At 48.6% G+C, this 22,315-nt stretch overlaps 1 protein-coding gene across 1 annotated transcript; it reads left to right on the top strand.

Annotated features, from left to right (window-relative positions):
* The first annotated feature begins 17,189 nt into the window (after positions 1–17,189).
* Positions 17,190–18,866, top strand: LOC144168425 (uncharacterized). The gene has a single exon (XM_077697420.1). It carries the CDS (start codon positions 17,277–17,279, stop codon positions 18,786–18,788), a length of 1,512 nt encoding a protein of 503 aa, XP_077553546.1. The 5' UTR covers positions 17,190–17,276; the 3' UTR covers positions 18,789–18,866.
* The last annotated feature ends 3,449 nt before the right edge of the window (positions 18,867–22,315 follow it).

Raw genomic sequence — 22,315 nt, 5'->3', positions numbered from 1 at the left:
GCGTAAAAAAAAAATCCTGGCCTACTCGGTATGATCTTCCACGAACTGAAGAAAATGTCTCTTACTCTCTATCCTGGACTGAGGAACCCTCCCATTAACCAGCTCGGTTATACTGCTAAAGTTTTCTCCTCTTCCGCCCCCTCCTCGTACTCTTGAGAGCAGGGTTACTATAACGCATATCTGAATATTGTGAAGGCATGGCTGTCGGAAATGTACCGAAATGTCCCTCAAGGTCTGAAGAAACATATTGTTACTGTATTTTACCGTACACGTTACCCGTTTTGTTTAATAAGCCTCCATACTGGTTAGAAGCCTGCACTAGCACGCGCCTATAAAAACCGTAGGGTATTTGGACCTCAACCTACATTTTTTGCGCCCCACAGTGCATGTCAGCACGCTTTCATGCTATGACAACGTAAAGTGATGTGATACAATACTTTCGAACGTTCGGCAAGGTGGCAAAAACTGTTTTACCTTACATACGATTACCAGGAATCGTAGTGCCTTCTGCCAAAGCCGAGAGCCTCGAAGGCCTGGAATTTGTTTTGTTCCCGCATTTTCGCTGTTGTCGGTTTTTAGACTCTTGATGTTCCCTTTGTTCGAAAGATTTCTGAATACAGATGCTAACGCCTGGCTTCAACTCTCCGCACAGGACCGGCTTCGCAGGAATGGGGCCACGCCGGCAATGTTTCTTCCGAAGCAGTGTCGAAAACTATCTGTAAATCACGCCTTGAGCTAGTGTAGGCGATTTTAGGTCTTTTATTATGATAAGAAGTTGCGCATACGCAAAATCAGGTGCAGTCCAACATCAAAAGTCAACGGAGCGCGAAGAAAGTGCAGGGAGAGCGAGCCCGTGTGAAGCAGACGACAAATGCGAGAATCCCTAAGCCGACGTCACGAAGACGCCCTTCGCAGCGCCGCCCGTGGTCGCGCTCACCGCCAATCGCGATCGAGAGGTTGCACCGGTTGCATTCGTGTACGCCAGGTGGCGCCAGATGTCCCGCTTTCCGCTGCTTTCTCGCGCTGCGTCGACGCCGATATCTGGCGAGCGTAGAAATTCGGCGTTGCTCGCGCGTCAGCTCGCGTTGCCACGCGAAAAAACGCCGAAAGTACGCCGCATGTGGTTGGGCCTTTAACTCCTAAATGTGCTTCAGCTCCCCAGCGCCGCAGCCCCAGCTTCGCGCACGGAGTGAAGCCATCGGCCGCCGCCCATAACGAAAAAAAAAAAATCCACGTCGTATGAAGTCGTCCTCGAAGAGAAAGTGACGTCATGCTGTGACGTCGCTGTTTGAAGGGGGTGTGGTCGGCCTGGGTCCCTACGGGATATGGTTTGGGAATACGCCGGTCTCCCCCTTGACCTCCGCAAACGCTCGCGACGAGCCGGTTCGGCTCGTCGCGCGTGGTCATGAAGAGGACACGACCTACGTGACGCACCGTCTACCCAAAATGGCGGCTACCAGCTCGCCCAAAACTTGTGCAGACAAGGCATAGGGACACTAGGGATCCCCACACCCTTGCACAGGGCTGTGCTAATAAGTTCGCCAAATAGCTGCCGAAAGGCACTGGAGAACATCGGGAAAAAGTATCGTTTTAACGGTTATGGTGGCAGGGCAAGCTTTTATCAACTGACTGCGAATGAAGGATTTCAAGGGGTTCAACAGTTGACTGTTTTCTCAAATCCAGTTTAATTGGGCAATGTGGTGTGACAGAGGTGTTTTTTTTCTCGTTCCCTTTCTCTGTCTTTTACCAGCCAGGAGACGTCTATGAGGACGAGCGCAGAGCGGGTGAGCTTGGCTGCCAATACTTCCCCGGGGTCCAAGCAAGAACCCCCCGATAAGGCCCCGCCACCTGGAAGGCGAAGTCCTAGGTAAGTAACTGGTGCCCAAAGGGGGCTATCTGGTTTACTCATAGGTGATCTCTGGGCCTGTCTTGTCATTGCCAGTTGGGGCTTAAAGGGACACTGAAGTGAATTTGTCAAGCTCCCGTTTTTGCTTGGACTGCGTAGACTGGCTCAAATTAGCACACTTTTCATCGTTTATCCGGTTGACAAATCGATAATTATTTTACAAAGCGCGAAAGAAGAAAAACTACCATGCGCGGTTTGCGGCGGCCGCACCAACTAAAGCTGTGACGTTAGGAGGAGCGGGCACCGTGATTGGACGATGCCCAAGGTGAGCAACCAAACAAGTTTCGGTTTCGGTTTCGGTTCTGTAAAACACAACTGGTTGCGTTGTTGGATGGGCATTCTCAATAACTCAGTAATCATCGTACCGTGCTTCTGTCATGTTGTCAGCTGTGAAAATGCATAAAGATAAGCCTCCCAGGACGGCTTGGAATCGTAGCATTCACTAGCCGAGGCCTACGCAGTGCATGGACGCCCTCCGCGTCCCCGCAGACGCCCAAATGTCATGCGCTTTTCCCCCATATTTGGAGCTTGCCTCACTCATGCCTGTACCGTAAAAAGCGTGTTCGCACCAGGCCAAGGGTCTGTTCATTCTGGCCTGTGCCCACTGCCCGCAAGCAGTCGGTGCTTATGGCAACAGCACGCCAACGAGAACTCGCTAGCGCGCCAGTGCCAGCCTGCGCGCGTTCTGGAGGAGGGGGAGGAGTGAAACTTTATTTTTGATCAGAATAGATGAGAGTTAGGGCCTGTGGCGCTCCGCACAGGTGCAGTCCCTATTCCGGGACCCCATTGGTCAAGGCCGCCACTCTCGCCCGTCGAACTAGAGCCCTTTGAGACTCCAGCCCCGAGCAATTGAGCAGGGCCGCCTCCCATGCCTCTCTGGTAGGGGAAGGGTTGGGGGATAACGCAGGGTTGCGCTGGCATGCCCACACCATGTGGAAGGTGTCGGACACCTCCCCACAGTGCAGACACCGCCCATCTGTTTTAGGATCGAAATGCTTTGTTACTGCAGGGCACATAAATGTGTTCGTCTGCAGGCGCCGCAGTATTCGCTCATCGGCCTTGCTCAGACCCTTAGCAGGGGCTGGGTAAAGCCTGCGGTTATCGCAGTAATGTTTTACGATTTGTGTAAACCGCAGAAGTGGCTTGCTAATCTCCGAGCCGGGAGAGCATGGGTGAGGCGCCCGGTGGGTAAGCGCTCGGGCAGCCGCGTGCGCGGCCCCCGTTACCTCTCAGACCCTGATGCCCCGGAGACTGAACTAGTTCGTAGAGCCATGAACGTTGCGGCCCAAAAAAAGGTGAACTCAATGTAGGAAACATCGGCAGAAAACGAAAAAGTTAACTTACAAAAAAAAAAAAAAGCACGTACCCGCGGGGACTCGAACTCGTGACTTGCAAAACACCTGCGACAATACACCTGGCGCCCCAGACTACTCGGCCACGAGACCGACTCAGCCGACCTTGCTTATAAAAGGCATATATTGTACAACACGTTTACACTTTTGTTTAGTTTTGGCATTTCAAGCAGCTTTGGTGACTATTTGTTGTATTGCGCTCGTGCAGTAAGCGTACCCCGAGTTTCCACAATAGCTCACGTCTAGCAACTGCATTTCGTAGACGGAAAAGCGTTCGCAGATGCGTAGTCGTGCTGCTGACCGCTGTGGTTGTTCGCCCAGCGCAAAAAAGTGCTTCCCGCACCCTAGTTTTACGCTGTGCGGTAAAAATATTAGTTGATTTTATTTCCTTAGTACCTATATTGACTTCGCTGACTCTTCTCCCGCCTTCAAGAGGCCTTATATTTTCCTACTGGCGTACCAGTCAGCGAAGCGTCGCATGTGCGCTTGTGCAGTGCTTGTGTGCAGCGACCTTGACTTGGAGCTAGATACAGTGTACAAACTAACCAAGTAAAGAAAGGCACATTCTTCCATTCACAAACGTGTCCTGGCTTCGTTTCAACTGAGCGTAGGAATTGCGACGACCCGCCGGCGGCCGGCGGACGAAACGCTGGGCCGACTGGCTCTGTTGGCCGGGGAGCCGTGCAGTAGCGCAGCCGTGGCGCAGCCAATTGCCAGCTCATCCCCTCCTGACGTCACACGAAAACGCCACAGAAAATGGGCGAGCGTAAAGAGAGGAGGACAGCATTTTCCAATTAATTTTTCTACTAAATAAAATCGCGTAAACGCGCCCAGAGTGGTCGAAACATGGCCTGGGGACTCCGGGCTACAATTTGCGCTAGTAATCCCGCAATGTTTACATATCACTTCAGTGTCCCTTTAATTTGCATTTGACTTTGAAGGGAACTTGATGGCTGTAGGCACCCTTGATTTACTCGAGTTGACAGTCCATACTTTCAACAACGTTGTTTGAAGAGACTCACCAGGCTTAGATGTTTGTAGTTCTACAATATCAGGAAGCACGCCCGGAATTTCAGCAGTTTTTTAAGTACGGTGTAGAAAGGTGTTGTTGGCAGGATTGGGTTACTGATAAACACTAATGCCCCCTAATTTTAAATTTCGCCTGCTCTGTGTGCCACCCAGTGATGTTTCCTAGATGCTCTTGAGTAGTGTCAAAAAAGTTTAGCGATTTCTTGCCTGGGGACACGCCAACCTGGCGTAAAACTTTTAACATTTGTTCATCCGAAAATGTAATTTCACCTTATCCAACTGACCGTTTTCGCATAATTTTTGAGAGCTCTATGCGACATTGACACATCAAAGTGGATCGTACACTTCCCGTGATAATTGAATGACGAAGATGTGTGTCATAATCTGCAGCATGACATAGGCAAGCGTGGGCGGCGTGCCATGAGGTGTGTGCTGTACTAGTTTTTTTAATTCCGTCAAGCTGATTTACCATGGCCATCTGACTTAACTTGGCTTACTAAGGAATTGTTCGAACATTTTGGGACCGAAAGACTGCAGTCAGCTTCACCGTAGCGTTGTGTTAGTGTGCCGTATTGCTAGTAAAAGTACAATTATCTTAAATTAGAAGCTCACGATCCTATCGAATTCACATTCATTTTTGACGGCGTCGTATACAAGCTGCTTGGTGACAGCACTGGGTGGAAAGGGGCCACGAAGCGTTATGGCGTTTTCTACATCTTTTCTTAGTCAGCTTAGACTTGGTGTATTTTTTTATTCGGCCATGATCGTCTTGAGAAACTGACGAAAAGTTGTACACTGTTTTGTAGTCCCTGTTGTGCTGAGTAATCGTGAATAGCACTGCTTATCGAGATGGAAACACTCTGTTGCATCTTCTTGTTCATTCTTTTGCAAAGGGTCCCCATTTCTGAGACTAAAGCGGAAGAAGCACACGCTGATGGTCCAAGTCGTAGTCCACCCAACAAGCCCCAAGCGAAGCAACGAAGGTAAACTCGGTCCTCACTCACCCCAGAGGCGACCACCAGAGCGCCAAGCATGCGCTCATGTGGAAATATTCCCACATATTTGCACTACGTCACAAGTTGCGTCGTCGCGTACCGAGTGCAATTGTTGTGTTCACTGGTTCCTTAGTGGCTGAGGTCAAGCGCCTCGAGCTTACAAAAATTGGTGGAATACTGTAGGGGATAATATTTAACCAGGAAGCCGGCTTTCTTGGCTCATTCGCGCGCTCAGTGCCAGGGAGTACATTATGCCCGCTTTATGAGCCTTATTTTAAATGCAGAGCATTTCTTTAACTCACGATGTCTCCCGGCGTTGTCGGCGTGCCTCGGCGTCCGCAACAGCCGTTCTAGGTGCGCCCTCTCCCCCACTCCTCCTCTCCCGCGTCACGCTACCCTCCTCGTTCTCAACAACAGGTCCGCACCCCTCCCCCTACACTATATAAAAAAATAATACTCACCGGCGCCTGGTTTCGATCCCACGACCCTGCGGGCGGAACGCAAGGTACATGGTGCTCTACCCACTGCGCCACAAAGCCGACACACAATGGAAGGCTACGAACGCGCCTTATGCCCTTGACTCATTCAAACTGCGTCAGGAAGTTGCTGATACAACGCATTCACTACCTGTGGGCGGAACGCGAGGTACATGGTGCTCTTCCCACTGCGCCACAAAACCGACACACAATGAAAGGCTACGAACGCGCCTTATATCCTTGACTCATTCAAACTACGTCAAGAAGCTGCTGATACGACGCATTCACTACCACCAACTCCCCAAACACTAAACGTTAACGCAATACACCCACCCCCTATGCGACGCATTTACTCGAGTCCCCCTCGCGGGGAGATGGGCCCTTTTTTTCCCCTATCCCCCGTTTTCTCTGCTTCTAATGAATATTGTCACGAAGTCAAAGACGACGCAGTTGTCTTCAGGGAAAACAAGTTTATTGGAGCGAACTTGTGCTCCCCTAACAACTCAAATAATACAGAGGCGGCAAAGCGGCAGTCAACAAAGTGACGCGTGCAGGCGAGCTCCGGCGATTCGAATGCCGCGGCGTCTGCTCTGCAGGCTTTGATCTTTCAGCGCGAGTGTTTCTGGAACCGTCGATTCACATCGAGAACATTGTAGATCACAGAAGAATATTCTGGGCTAGCGACGTTAGGACGAAACAGTCTGCTTATCTGAATGTGATAGACCGTGCGACATAAAACTAAAGAATGGAAGCGAACGCAGCTTCATCTGTTTCTATGACCCACCACAACCTCCCCTCTGCTTTCCGAGGTTTTCTTAAACTGCCAACCATTATTTTCGCTTTATAGATATATATATATATATATATATATATATATATATATATATATATATATATATATATATATATATATATATATATATAGTCGTGAAGTGGAGTCCTTAGTTGCTGCAGGAATACGCACAAAGTAGAAGTACGCTCTTCGGAGACTTTATTTCCAACGTTTCGACCGGAGACAGGTCTTCCTCAGGAATGAAAGCTTTGGGTAAAATCGTACGGACTCAGAGTGGGGGCGGCGCCCCGAAACACAAGCCACATGGGAAACAAACACACAAACGACCACAAATAGCATACAGAGCTTCTTCTGCCAAAGGCAGGCGAAAAAAAGCCTTCAAAAAAAAAAGGCGAAAGGAAGAGGGAGGAACAAGGTGGCAAGGAGGAGGCAAGAAAGAGGCAAGGAGGAACACACTGCATGAACGCGGGTTGTGGGGATAACAGAAAATGCGACGAGTTCACGGGTGGCGAAAGGCCCAAAAACATCCGGTGTCTCCAGGAGGGAAAAACTACAATGCACACGCCGCCACGAGCAGTGAGTTTACGTGCGCGTCACCGGTAACAAGGATTAACTACTGACCGTCTTCAGCGGCATGGTCAAGAACGCAAGCGAGGCCAATTACTGCATCTGAAGCGCAGGCAGCCTCCACGACTTTCGGGGGTCCCACAAAAGCCAATGGGGGAGCCCATTTGAGGCGTCCCCTTCTCCGCCTAAGCCTCCATTTGTACACGGCGTCGCGTCGCGTCGTGTCGCGCCAGGTCAATGTACGGCCTGTTAACTGTTAGTACTCGGCTGTCGCCGGCACGCGTGGAGCCCTGGGCCCAATCCACGAAAATATGTCAAAGCGCGGCAATTTAAAAAAAAACATGAAAACAAGAAGAGAGAGGCGACCGTCGGTATGTGCCGTGCCTCTGGGGCAACCAAAGAAAAAGAAAAAAAAAGAAAAAGAGGGAAACAATGAAAAAGAGAAACAAAGCAAAACATGAGTGGAAAAACAGGAAGGACGCGTGCACTCCGTGAACACCAGCATTGGGGATCACAATGTGATTACAAAACACCCAAGGCATAAGCCACAACGGCACCAAAATAAAATCATTCTTACACGCTCGGTTGGAACTAAAAGCTTCAACATTCCGTTTCACATTTCTCAAGGATAAAATGGGTATGACATATGGTGACATAAACAGGCAATGGGTACCATCTGGTTATTAATGAGGCATGTTATGCTTGCTGAGCGTTGAGACAAGGAAATGAGAGAAAAAAATATAAAAATAAAAATAGCGGGGACGGGAAAGGAAGTGTTGGTAGGGGGTCGGGAGCGGACGAGATAATTGTAGTGACTGCGGAACATAATGGTAGGTTGTTGGTGTTACAATGTACAACCTCACACCTGGAGCAACAGGCTGCCTGTAAACATCAGACCGTGCAATGCCCTGCGCGGGAAGGGCCGATAGCAAAAGGACAACAAAACTACAAGGTCTCGTATGTCCCGGGGTCACTATGCTTCAATGGTCATGCAGCGTACGAATTACAGTCATAGTCCCGGGACTCTCATTAAGACCCCCCTTCAGGGTATTAAATTTGTAGATTAAGTAAGACTCACATTGTTCTCGCTCCCTACAGCTAGAAAAACTGCTCTGTAGAAGCGTGACTTTAATGTCATCGAAAGAGTGATTTTGCATCGCTAGGTGTCTGGACAAGGGAAGGTTTGGGAGTGCCTTGGTGTGATAGCGGTGATTGTTAAACCGCATTCGAAAAGGTCCATTCGTCTGTCCTATGTACTGCATATTACATCCGCCACACTCCAATAGGTAAACCAAATTTGACGAGTCACAATCGAATGACCCACGTATAGAAAATCGGAAGTCCGAATGTGTGCTAAGTCTCCGAAGAGCGTACTTCTACTTTGTGTATATATATATATATATATATATATATATATATATATATATATATATATATATATATATATATATATATATATATTTCGATGAGTTTTGCAACGGGCCAGAAGAAACGGTCAGGTAAAAGATAAAAACAACTTTGCGGTTAACTTGTTTATTATAAATGAGTCCGACAGTTTCGGAAGTGGAACTTCCTTCCTCAGGGACAATCCTTCCTTAGGAAAATAATAAAGTAGAGAAAAAATGGCCTCCCGGTGGGATCCGATCCCACGACCTCCAGAATACCGGTCTGGTGCGATAACCACTACGCTACCGGCGGGGCTACTTTAGCCTCCACTTTCTGGGGAATTTATGTTCAGGTGTTTTTGTTTCCTGCGCTTGGGGGTGGTAGCCAGCGCCACTCAGACTACTCGGGATGAAGGGGACCTTCTTTTTAACCCCCGGGCCGTGACTCGAGCGTCTACGACATTTCGAGAGTGGTCGACCAGCGTTGAACCCTCTTAAGCTCCCTATGGCACCAAGACTGTCAGAACAGAGGCCCTCGCTATGCATGTAGCGAATCAGAATAGGGAATGAGGGGCTCGTTGAAAATAAGGCAGAAATAAGAATTGGCAGTAAAGAAGACCTCGGAAAGCAAGGAGGAGGTTGTAGTAGCTCAAGATAAAGAATTTGGAAAATAAGAAAGTGGAGAAAAAATTCCCGCCAGGTGGGATCCGAACGCACGACCTCCGGAATACCGGTCTGGTGCGATAACCACTACGCTACCGGCGGGGCTACTTTAGCCTCCACTTTCTGGGGTATTTATGTTCAGGTGTTTTTGTTTCCTGCGCTTGGGCGTGGTTCGGTTCCCACCTGGCAAACGTGGTTCGGTTCCCACCTGGCAAGCGGTCTTCGAGTGAGCGTTACGGCACGGACAACACTTTTTCTTTTGAGGGGTAGAAAAGGGGGCGGGGCCAGTGTTTCTGTAGCGCGTGTGTAACAATGTGCGACGTGCCTTCATCTTCCATTCATGCGGTGTTCATATCATCTGCGTTGTTCCACCCTTAATGTACGCGGTCTTTCTGAGCGCAAACGTCAAAGTTAATTGTACAGACTCATCAGCGAAAGGCAGTTAGACGTCGTGGCCTTTCAGGAGACTAAAGTAGAGACCGAGCAAAGCACGGAAAGGATGGTGGGGGTGTTCAATTCCAGTTATGAAGTCTGTGTCAGCCATGCCGTTGGTTTATCGGCTGGGTGTCTCATTTTAATACGTCGGAGCAGCGGCGCAGTAGTGCAAAACGTGATGTCCAGTTTGTCTGGGCGCTTTGTTATTTGTGATTTTATTTTTGCCTCAAAAGAATGGCGTATTGTTTGCGTGTACGCGCCGACAAAAGCCGATGAAAGGAAAGTGTTTTTCGAAGAATTACGGGCGTGGCTTGGCACAGAACGGGTTGTCGTATTAATGGGAGATTTTAATTGTGTGTGCTCGGCTCGCGATAAATCTACTTGTACTCCTTATCGCGACGGAAGCACGACTGCATTGACTGGTATCGCGGCAGATTTTGGTTTGGAAGACGTGGGGGATGCGTTGGAATGTAAGACGCAGATCCAATTCACCCACTTTCAAGGCACGAGCCACGCAAGATTAGACCGAGCATATATTTCGTTAGAACTTCTGCCGGAGTGCTCGGAGTACAGTGTTACACCCGTGTCGTTCAGCGACCATTGCCTAGTGTCGTTCTTGATTGGAAAGCGCAAAGATAAAAAGTCGTTCAACTGGGACTTGTGGAAAATGAACAGCTTATTGTTGAAGGATGAAGAATTTGTAAAACAAGTGACGAAAAAAATTAGGAACCTTGAACAGGATACATGTGACTGTGCCTCTAAGTGGGAGAACTTCAAAGCAGAAATTAAGATGTCAGCATTGGAAAGGTCAGCTGCCTTAAATTATGAGAAAAGAAAAAAGGAAGGCCTGCTTAGAGCAAACCTGGAGACGCTTTCTGCACTAGAGTGCAAGTCACCTGGACTGTTCAAGGAAGACATTAAAACTTTGAAACATCAGATAGAGGCTATAGAACAAGAAAAACATCATGGCGCGATAGTGCGAGCTCGTGCGGAAAAGTTCATGTTAGGGGAAGCCCCTACAAAGAGAGCGCTTAGCTCTGAAAAGAGATACGCAACCCGCAACTCTATCGCGGAAATAGAGTATAAAGGGCAGGTTCTCGATGAACAACAAGCAATAAGCAATGCTTTTTGTGAGTTTTACGATGGTTTGTTTTCGTGTCAACCTGTAGACTTAGAACGATTTAAGGACAATTTTTTAAATTTCTTGTCGACGATAGATGAAGAGCTAAAAGAACATTTAGAATTACCAATTACAGTAGAAGAAGTTAGGAAGGCTATCGACGAATTAAGTCCTGGAAAATCTCCAGGCCCTGACGGGTTGTGCACTGCGTTCTACAAAGCTTTCCGCAATCACCTAAGTCCAGTGTTATGTGACCTGTACACAGAAGCGTACACACTAGGAAGACTTCCACCCTCGTTCTCACAATCACACACTGTTCTCATACCCAAAACAGATGTAAAAGAAGAGCTCAAAAATGTTACTGCGTATAGGCCGATATCTTTAACGAATGTAGATTATAAAATATTAATGAAAGTCTTAGCAAGGAGGTTACAGAGTGTGATAATAGACATAGTAGGCGAACACCAAACATGTGGAATAAAAGGAAGGTCTATAACTAGTAATATACACATAGCACGGAGCGTTCTCGAGTGTTGTGACGGCATGGATGAGGTTGTAGCCATGCTACAAATAGACCTTGAGAAGGCCTTTGATAAGGTCTCTCATGAGCTACTCTATACTATTTTGGAAAACATAAACCTAGGAAAAGTAATAACGGAGGGCGTAAGAATGGCGTATAAGGGGTGCTCAACAAGGCTGGTAATAAATAAGTCAGTGAGCCGTCAAATAACTGTTACGCGTTCAGTGCGGCAAGGATGCCCGCTGTCCCCTTTGCTCTTTTGTTTGTACATCGAGTCGTTTTGTGCTAGCATAATAAACAGCAATAATATTCATGGTTTCCAGTTGCAGGCATGCGAGGTACGTGTATTGGCATACGCGGACGATATCGCTTTATTTTGTCGAGACAGAAAAAGTATTAGCAATGCAGTTGCGTTGCTTAAGACATTTTGTGAGTATACTGGGAGCTCTGTAAATTGGAGCAAGTGCATGGGATTCTGGCACGGCAATTGGGACGTAACCCCTAGTGTCTTTGAAGGTATGAACTGGCAGGTTGTGCCGGTCAAATACTTAGGCGTGCCACTTGAAAACTACAGAGATAGCGACCCGTACTGGCGAAGCCAGACGACTGCGATGCGTGATAAAGCGGAAAAGTGGGAAGGGAAGGGGCGTGCGCTGTCGATGTTTGCGCGCGCAACGGTGTGCAACATATTTTTGTTCGCCAAACTTTGGTACGTTTTGCAAGTGATCCACTGTTCTCGCGCTAATGTTCAGCGGCTGCATCGCGTTTGTGCTGTTTTTGTTTGGGGCTCGTCCTGGGAAAGGACGAGTAGGACGAATCTTTTTCGAAGAGTACGCGAAGGCGGTTTATCGCTCTCGCATCTTTTTTTGAGACAAGTGGTGAATCGTTTTTATTTCTTGCGCGAGGTAAAGGACCCCTTCCTGCGCACTGTTATTCAAGTCAGGTTAGGCAGGCTATTGCCCCAATTTATTGTTACGTCATGTCAAAGCTACAATGGAGGAGTACACGGGTATTTAAAAGAAGTTGTTCAAGCGACACAATTTCTTTGTGTACGGTTCTCTATGGAGTACTTGAGTGCCGTGTCGAAGAAAAAGCTGTATAAAGACCTTGCTGAAATCTGTTTTCCTGTTCCTTTATACCGATCCATGTTTCCGGTGGGCCCCGGGCAGAACGTTTTGAAACGTGTAAAAGCTATGGCCATTCCCCCGGGTGTTAAAACATTTTTCTTTAAACTGCACTGTGGAGTGTTACCAGTTAAAACGTGGATGTTAGAAAAGGGTCTGTTTGTGCCATGGGGTGTGGACTGTTCTTTGTGTAAAAAGCCCGAGACGGTGGAACATGTTTTTTTGGATTGTTGGGATGGGGTGTTTTTGTGGGACGTTCTTCAGCGAACATTGAAAAAGGAGTTTCCGTTGAGCCCTTATGGCATCCGGTTTTTGGCAGTGCAAAACGATAATGGAGTGCCTTACGACCTAGTGATGTTGCTGGTCCTCCACGGAATATGGAGGTCTCGAATGGCGTTTCGGCACTGTGACGTAGACGGAAGGCCAGCAAGGCAGTATTTCTGTGAGAGTGCCCAACGTATTGTAGAAATGTGGAAGAGTCAGAACTGTACTCCTGAATGGTTGCATGAATTTGAAAAGGTATTGTCTATGCCCCGTTTTTAGTTATGTAGCGCTGGCTTGAGTGAAGTCAGCGATTTTATCATAGTACCGTTGTTTCTGGATTTTGTTTGAAACCGGCAATAAAGAAAAAAAAAAAAAGCCGCGGAACTAGCTCAATGGTAGAGCACCGCACGCGTTATGCGGAGGTTGTGGGTTCGATTCCCGCTTCCGGAAAAAACGGCGCATTTTTTCTCGACTTGAATTTTCAATTATTTATTCCTGCATAAAAAAAAGGCAATCATACCTCATTCGGCACTATAAAACACTGTTAATACGCCAAAAAATCACTGGCAATAAGGACTGCGACTTTGATATGTGTCTTTACGGAATCCCTCGTCCCGTACGTCTCTGTTCTACAAAATGCATTACGAGGGTTCTGGCTTCTGCAGTCTGAAATGCCTTTGGCTATACCCGACTTCCGACCACGTCTTACGTGCGGCCGCTGGGAAAAGACGTTCTACGTCTTCCCGCGGTGGTCGAGGGGCGCGCTAGTTGACCGGGCTCTGAGTAGTCGTAAATACAAAACCCCGTGGTATAGTCGAGAGGGGAGTCGCCACGGAACTAGCTCAATGGTAGAGCACCGCACGCGTTATGCGGAGGTTGTGGGTTCGATTCCCGCTTCCGGAAAAAACCGCGCATTTTTTCTCGACTTGAATTTTCAATTATGTATTCCTGCATAAAAAAAAGGCAATCATACCTCATTCGGCACTATAAAACACTGTTAACACGCCACACAGCACTGGCAATAAGGACTGCAACTTTGATATGTGTCCTTACGGAATCCCTCGTCCCGTACGTCTCTGTTCTACAAAATGCATTACGAGGGTTCTGGCTTCAGGAGTCTGAAATGCCTTTGGCTATACCCGACTTCCGACCACGTCTTACGTGCGGCCGCTGGGAAAAGACGTTCGACGTCTTCCCGCGGTGGTCGAGGGGCGGCGCTAGTTGACCGGGCTCTGAGTAGTCCTAAACACAAAACCCCGTGGTATAGTCGAGAGGGGAGTCGCTGCGGAACTAGCTGATTCTACTTCCGGCTTCCGAGCGGAGCGGTCGCAGAATGTCTGGCTCCAGCAATGGGGCGTTTTCAGCGAGCCTTTCGGGCCGCGGCAACAGGTTTGAAGATGACTCTCTGGAATATGCTATCGTTTTGCCACCACTGCCAACAGGACCAGTTGTTTTAAACACAGTTTTTTTTCATGCCGATATGAGGGGACGGCCTTATCACGTCGAACATTTCCGAGACGCGCTAGTGGAAAGAGGCCTGCTTGGCGAAGTGCTCGCGCTCGGCCCGTATCAGATGAACCACATCTGGGCCGCAACTTTCAAGACTCCGGACGCCTCACAGAAAATGCTCACCGAGACAGAAATTGTTGTGAAAGGACGAAAGTGTGTTGTTATCAACCCGTGCAACCGTGACGTCCGTGTGAAGCTTCACTGGTTGCTTCACCATGTACGAGACGACGACATCAGAGTGGCTTTCTCCCCGTACGGCAGCATCATCGAGGTGAGCAGGGAAAAGTGGCGCGCGGAGGGTTGTGGCAGCCAGTGCAGCATGACACGTGTAGGCGTGCTCAGGCTCAAGGCTGGTGTGTCGCCCGAGGACATCCCTCATGAACTACGTATCGCCGGTGCCAAAGCGCTTGTGGTGGTGCCAGGCAGGGCCCCGCTCTGCCTTCGGTGCCAACGCGCAGGCCACATCAGGCGTGAGTGCCGCGTTCCGCGGTGCACCTTATGCCGTCGCTTTGGGCACGAAATGGCTGAATGTGTGAAAACCTATGCGACTGCTGCCTCCCGGACGTACAATGAAGACAAGCGTGAGCTCGTGGTGGACGAGGCCGAAGCGGAGGAAATTTCTCGTGAGGGAACCAAGGATACGCCCCCTGAGCCAACGCCCACCAAGCAAGTCAAGGACCATCACACTGCTCCCAAAGAAGATACAAGCACCACCGAAAACAATCAGCTTGAAGCTGCACATGCATCGCAAGCTGACGACGTTGGAAAAGGACAGCGCGATGCCACCACGACAGGCGCGGTTTCAACTACTGAGGAGCCAGAGCCCATGGACAACCAGGAATCCGGCGCCAGCAACACCCCAGTCAAGCGCCAGCGAGAAGGAAACAATGGCGACGGCGTGAGCACGGAGGTCACGGTTCCTGATGAACCGCCACCGAAGTCGGCGCCAGGACGACGCTCATCTTTTAAGCCGAAACCAACGATACCACCAGACCGAAGGACCGCTTCGACACCGTGGGCGACGAAGCCACCATAACTGAAAATGCTGTGCGCACCCGGACAATCGACACGACACACGCGGGATGCCACGCACCGGGATCGTGGTGTCGAGGTATGTGAAGCAGCCGCCTCCAATAAGCGAACAATACTTTCGGAAAGACAATACGTAGCTCTGAGTGCGCTGTCACATGCTTCGACTGAAAGGTGAGCACTGTCTGTGAGGTCCACTTGCTCCATTTTTTTCCGATGGCGCCAAATGTAAAGGCTAACCTTCGCGTAGGCACGTTGAACGTGCGCGGATTGTCGGCGAAAAGGCGGCAGCATCAAGTCAAACGCCTCCTCATAGAGAACAGCCTAGACATTCTTGCAGTGCAAGAAACTAAAATTGAAAGCGAAGAGCAAACGGATCGCATGGTGCTTGTTTACGGTGCATTGTTCAATGTTTGCGTTTCCCATGCGGTAGGCACGTCTGGTGGATGCGCATTGTTTCTCAGTAAGGCTATCGGCATTGATGTTGAGCATGTTGTCGCATGTAGTGAAGGCCGCATGATTGTGTGTGATTTTCGCTTTAGCGGTTCAAACTGGCGGGTTGTATGTGTGTATGCCCCTACCCGATCGAATGATAGACAGAAATTTTTTGAGAAAATTGAGCCCTACCTTAACTGCGAGAGAAATGTTTTTATGCTAGGCGATTTCAATTGAGTTTGTAACCCACCCGATAGAGTTGCAAATTTGCCCATCCGCGATACGAGCGCTTTGTACCTCAATTCGGTGGTGCAAGACCTAAACTTTGAAGATGTGGGCTGCCTACTATCGGGCGGGAAACCCACCGAGTATACACATTTTCAAGGACATAGCCATCCCAGGCTAGACAGGATATACGTATCCGCGGGTCTGGTGCCTTTATGCTGCGATTATGAGGTCAAACACATAAGTTTCAGCGATCACAGCTTAGTGACGTTAGACCTGGAATATGGCAAAAGAAAACATAAATTCAACTGGTCTTTGTGGAAGTTTAATGCAAAGCTTCTCCAAGACGACGCTTTCGTCGATAAAGTAAGTCAAAAACTGAAAGCGCTGTTGGACGCAGAGCAAACGGACATCACACCAAAGTGGGAAAACTTTAAACATGAAGTTAAAATGGACGCTATTGAAAGGTCTTCCACACTACGGCATGAGGAGAGGAAAAAAGAAAAAGAACTACAGCTACAACTCGAATTTCTTTTAAGCGTCGAAACAACACAGCCGGGGAAGTTCACAGAAGCTATTAGAGAGGAGAAGGCGCAACTTGAACTGATAGATGCAGATAGATACAGAGGGGCTGCAATACGCGCCCGGGCAGAAAAATTATGGTTAGGAGAAGCGCCAACAAAGCGCTCGCTAGGCGAAGAAAAAAGATACGCAAGGCAGAATGAAATCACGGCAATAGACTACAGCGGACAAGTTACGCAAGACAGCGATACGATCTGCCAAGCGTTCTTACAGCACTATCACGAACTGCTAGGGAATGGGCGGGACCTTGAAGACGGGTTTAAAAGCTGCTTCTTATCGACGATGCCTAAGTTAGACGACAAAGTAACAGAATACCTGGAAGGGCCAATAAGTGTATCCGACATTGAGAAGGCCATTGACGAACTGAGTACGGGAAAATCCCCTGGACCGGATGGCTTAGGGGCCAGTTTCTACAAAGCGTTTAAGGGCGAACTGGGACTGATCCTTTACGCCGTGTTAAAGGAATCATATCAGAAAAAAATGTTGCCAAAATCGTTTAGACACTCGCATGTCGTTCTAATTCCAAAGAGCAACGACCCGGTTAAGTTATTGTCAGTTAAGGGCTTTCGCCCTATTAGCCTTACCAACGTCGATTATAAAATTTTTATGAAGGTTTTAGCGAGTAGGTTGCAAGCAGTAATAACATATATTGTGGGGCCACACCAAACGTGTGGAATAAAAGGGCGCTCTATTCAGACCAACATTCATGTAGCCAGGAGCATCCTAGAGTGCGTGGATTCGCTGGGTGGACACGTTGCTGTTCTACAGCTCGACTTAGAAAAGGCGTTCGATCGCGTTTCACACAAAATTCTTTTTGATATTCTGGAGCACGTGAATGTCGGTTCCGTCATTTTAGAAGGCGTCAGAATGAGCTACTCGGACTGCTCAGCCAGTCTTATTATAAACAAGAAAATAACCAGTAGCTTCCAAATCCTGTCATCCGTTAAACAAGGATGCCCTCTGGCACCTTTACTCTTTGCCCTCTACCTCGAGCCCTTTTGTTTGAAGGTAATTTGCAATGACAGCGTGCGCGGTTTCAGACTTCATGAAAGTGAGGTGAAAATTCTCGCCTATGCTGACGACGTGGCCCTTATGTGTGCTGACAAAGAAAGCGTTCTCGAAGCAGTGAATGATGCGGTCATGTTTTGCAAACAGACAGGTAGTGAGATCAACTGGGATAAAACCACAGGGTTTTGGCACGGTGCGTGGGACAGCACTCCAGCATCTTTTGCAAATGCACAGTGGACCACTATACCCTCACGATACCTGGGAGTGCCGCTTGACCAGTATCGTGACACGAACGAATACTGGGCAGCAGAGACAGAACGGGTGAGGGGGAAAACAGGTAAATGGGGCGGTCGGGATTTATCAATGTTCGGCCGTGCAACTGTGTGCAATTTGTTTCTGGTGGCCAAAATTTGGTATGTACTGCAAGTGCTATACATGACAAGGCTTCATGTGCAAAAATTGCATAGAGTCTTTGCCGTATTCGTCTGGGGCTCCACGTGGGAGCGCACAAGTCGCACAAACCTGTTCCGTTCCGTGAGAAGTGGCGGCTTGGGTTTGGTACACTTATTCTTAAGACAAGTTGTTTCACGTTTTGTTTTTCTACGCGACCAAAGAGATGTCTTTTTGCGCAGTGTAATTCAACTCAGGCTGCGTGATGTTTTGCCAGACTTTGTCGTGTCGTCTTATGTTGTGGGGGGATCGACTGCACGGGGCTATTTAAGAGAAGTTGTTCTAGCATACCAGTTCTTAAAGGCGCGGTTTTCAATAGAATATCTCAGTACTGTACACCGAAGACGACTGTACAAAGATTTGATTGACGTGACACTGCCGGTGCCTTTGTACCGGTACCTACATTGCGCAGGCCCAGGACAAGACGTTCTAAAAAGAGTTAAAAAAATGCCAGTCCGGTCCTCAGCGAAGTCCTTTTTCTTTCAACTGCACAGCGGTACTTTGCCAGTGAAACCTTGGCTTCAAGAGAAAGGGCTTTATGTTCCCTGGGGCATCGACTGCATTATCTGTCGTAAACCGGAGACAATCGAGCACATATTTCTTGACTGCAGCGATGCCGTATTTCACTGGGACATCCTGCAAAGAACTTTAAAAAAAGATCTACCAATAAGCCCTTATGGCATACGGTTTTTGCCAACCGAAAACGACGAAGGTGTGCCTTATGACATGTTCCTTGTCCTCAGCCTGCACAGTATATGGAAAACGCGTATGGCAGTGCGTCACGCTGATGTCAACGCACGTCCGGCGAGGGAATACTTCAAGGAAAGCGTCGCTTTTGTAAGAGATGTTTTCGAGGCCCAGAGTGAACCACCAGCGTGGATGAACGTATTGAACGAACTGGTATCCCTCAAGCAGTTTTAACCCACACGCATTTGCCTGAGGTCGGCAAGTGCTTTTAAGCTTGTGTTGTGCAAAAGTTGTATTGCATGTTTTGTACCAAGCCGGTAATAAAGAAAGAAAAAAAAGCTGCGGAACTAGCTCAATGGTAGAGCACCGCACGCGTTATGCGGAGGTTGTGGGTTCGATTCCCGCTTCCGGAAACAACGGCGCATTTTTTCTCGACTTGAATTTTCAATGATTTATTCTTGCATAAAAAAAAGGCAATCATACCTCATTCGGCACTATAAAACACTGTTAACACGCCAAACAGCACTGGAAATAAGGACTGCAACTTTGATATGTGTCCTTACGGAATCCCTCGTCCCGTACGTCTCTGTTCTACAAAATGCATTACGAGGGTTCTGGCTTCAGCAGTCTGAAATGCCTTTGGCTATCCCCGACTTCCGACCACGTCTTACGTGCGGCCGCTGGGAAAAGACGTTCTACGTCTTCCCGCGCTGGTCGAGGGGCGGCGCTAGTTGACCGGGCTCTGAGTAGTCGTAAATACAAAACCCCGTGGTATAGTCGAGAGGGGAGTCACCGCGGAACTAGCTCAATGGAAGAGCACCGCACGCGTTATGCGGAGGTTGTGGGTTCGGTTCCCGCTTCCGGAAAAAACGGCGCATTTTTTCTCGACTTGAATTTTCAATTATTTATTCCTGCATAAAAAAAAGGCAATCATACCTCATTCGGCACTATAAAACACTGTTAACACGCCAAACAGCACTGGAAATAAGGACTGCAACTTTGATATGTGTCCTTACGGAATCCCTCGTCCCGTACGTCTCTGTTCTACAAAATGCATTACGAGGGTTCTGGCTTCAGCAGTCTGAAATGCCTTTGGCTATCCCCGACTTCCGACCACGTCTTACGTGCGGCCGCTGGGAAAAGACGTTCTACGTCTTCCCGCGCTGGTCGAGGGGCGGCGCTAGTTGACCGGGCTCTGAGTAGTCGTAAATACAAAACCCCGTGGTATAGTCGAGAGGGGAGTCACCGCGGAACTAGCTCAATGGAAGAGCACCGCACGCGTTATGCGGAGGTTGTGGGTTCGGTTCCCGCTTCCGGAAAAAACGGCGCATTTTTTATCGACTTGAATTTTCAATTATTTATTCCTGCATAAAAAAAAAGGCAATCATACCTCATTCGGCACTATAAAACACTGTTAACACGCCAAACAGCACTGGAAATAAGGACTGCAACTTTGATATGTGTCCTTACGGAATCCCTCGTCCCGTACGTCTCTGTTCTACAAAATGCATTACGAGGGTTCTGGCTTCAGCAGTCTGAAATGCCTTTGGCTATCCCCGACTTCCGACCACGTCTTACGTGCGGCCGCTGGGAAAAGACGTTCGACGTCTTCCCGCGGTGGTCGAGGGGCGGCGCTAGTTGACCGGGCTCTGAGTAGTCCTAAACACAAAACCCCGTGGTATAGTCGAGAGGCGAGTCGCTGCGGAACTAGCTCAATGGTAGAGCACCGCACGCGTTATGCGGAGGTTGTGGGTTCGATTCCCGCTTCCGGAAACAACGGCGCATTTTTTCTCGACTTGAATTTTCAATTATTTATTCCTGCATAAAAAAAAGGCAATCATACCTCATTCGGCACTATAAAACACTGTTAATACGCCAAACAGCACTGGCAATAAGGACTGCGACTTTGATATGTGTCTTTACGGAATCCCTCGTCCCGTACGTCTCTGTTCTACAAAATGCATTACGAGGGTTCTTGCTTCTGCAGTCTGAAATGCCTTTGGCTATACCCGACTTCCGACCACGTCTTACGTGCGGCCGCTGGGAAAAGACGTTCTACGTCTTCCCGCGGTGGTCGAGGCGCGCTAGTTGACCGGGCTCTGAGTAGTCGTAAATACAAAACCCCGTGGTATAGTCGAGAGGGGAGTCGCCGCGGAACTAGCTCAATGGTAGAGAACCGCACGCGTTATGCGGAGGTTGTGGGTTCGATTCCCGCTTCCGGAAAAAACCGCGCATTTTTTCTCGACTTGAATTTTCAATTATGTATTCCTGCATAAAAAAAAAGGCAATCATACCTCATTCGGCACTATAAAACACTGTTAACACGCCAAACAGCACTGGCAATAAGGACTGCGACTTTGATATGTGTCTTTACGGAATCCCTCGTTCCGTACGTCTCTGTTCTACAAAATGCATTACGAGGGTTCTGGCTTCAGCAGTCTGAAATGCCTTTGGCTATCCCCGACTTCCGACCACGTCTTACGTGCGGCCGCTGGGAAAAGACGTTCTACGTCTTCCCGCGGTGGTCGAGGGGCGGCGCTAGTTGACCGGGCTCTGAGTAGTCGTAAATACAAAACCACGTGGTATAGTCGAGAGGGGAGTCGCCGCGGAACTAGCACAATGGTAGAGCACCGCACGCGTTATGCGGAGGTTGTGGGTTCGATTCCCGATTCCGGAAAAAACGGCGCATTTTTTCTCGACTTGAATTTTCAATTATTTATTCCTGCATAAAAAAAAGGCAATCATACCTCATTCGGCACTATAAAACACTGTGAACACGCCAAACAGCACTGGCAATAAGGACTGCGACTTTGATATGTGTCTTTACGGAATCCCTCGTCCCGTACGTCTCTGTTCTACAAAATGCATTACGAGGGTTCTGGCTTCAGCAGTCTGAAATGCCTTTGGCTATCCCCGACTTCCGACCACGTCTTACGTGCAGCCGCTGGGAAAAGACGTTCTACGTCTTCCCGCGGTGGTCGAGGGGCGCGCTAGTTGACCGGGCTCTGAGTAGTCGTAAATACAAAACCCCGTGGTATAGTCGAGAGGGGAGTCGCCGCAGAACTAGCTCAATGGTAGAGCACCGCACGCGTTATGCGGAGGTTGTGGGTTCGATTCCCGCTTGCGGAAAAAACGGCGCATTTTTTCTAGACTTGAATTTTCAATTATGTATTCCTGCATAAAAAAAAAGGCAATCATACCTCATTCGGCACTATAAAACACTGTTAACACGCCAAACAGCACTGGAAATAAGGACTGCAACTTTGATATGTGTCCTTACGGAATCCCTCGTCCCGTACGTCTCTGTTCTACAAAATGCATTACGAGGGTTCTGGCTTCAGCAGTCTGAAATGCCTTTGGCTATCCCCGACTTCCGACCACGGCTTACGTGCGGCCGCTGGGAAAAGACATTCTACGTCTTCCCGCGGTGGTCGAGGGGCGGCGCTAGTTGACCGGGCTCTGAGTAGTCGTAAATACAAAACCACGTGGTATAGTCGAGAGGGGAGTCGCCGCGGAACTAGCTCAATGGTAGAGCACCGCACGCGTTATGCGGAGGTTGTGGGTTCGATTCCCGCTTCCGGAAAAAACGGCGCATTTTTTCTCGACTTGAATTTTCAATTATGTATTCCTGCATAAAAAAAAGGCAATCATACCTCCTTCGGCACTATAAAACACTGTTAACACGCCAAACAGCACTGGAAATAAGGACTGCAACTTTGATATGTGTCCTTACGGAATCCCTCGTCCCGTACGTCTCTGTT

Source organism: Haemaphysalis longicornis, unplaced genomic scaffold (assembly GCF_048455015.1).
Source record: "Haemaphysalis longicornis isolate Haplotype H1 unplaced genomic scaffold, Haemaphysalis longicornis Haplotype H1 scaffold_1, whole genome shotgun sequence".
Lineage (NCBI taxonomy): Eukaryota > Metazoa > Arthropoda > Arachnida > Ixodida > Ixodidae > Haemaphysalis > Haemaphysalis longicornis.
The sequence above is the reverse complement of the archived record's forward strand: the minus strand, read 5'-3'. Positions and strand labels throughout refer to the sequence as shown.

Coding starts and splice junctions, on each gene's coding strand:
- LOC144168425 (XM_077697420.1), top strand. CDS start 17,277: ATGAGCTACTCGGACTGCTCAGCCAGTCTTATTATAAACAAGAAAATA.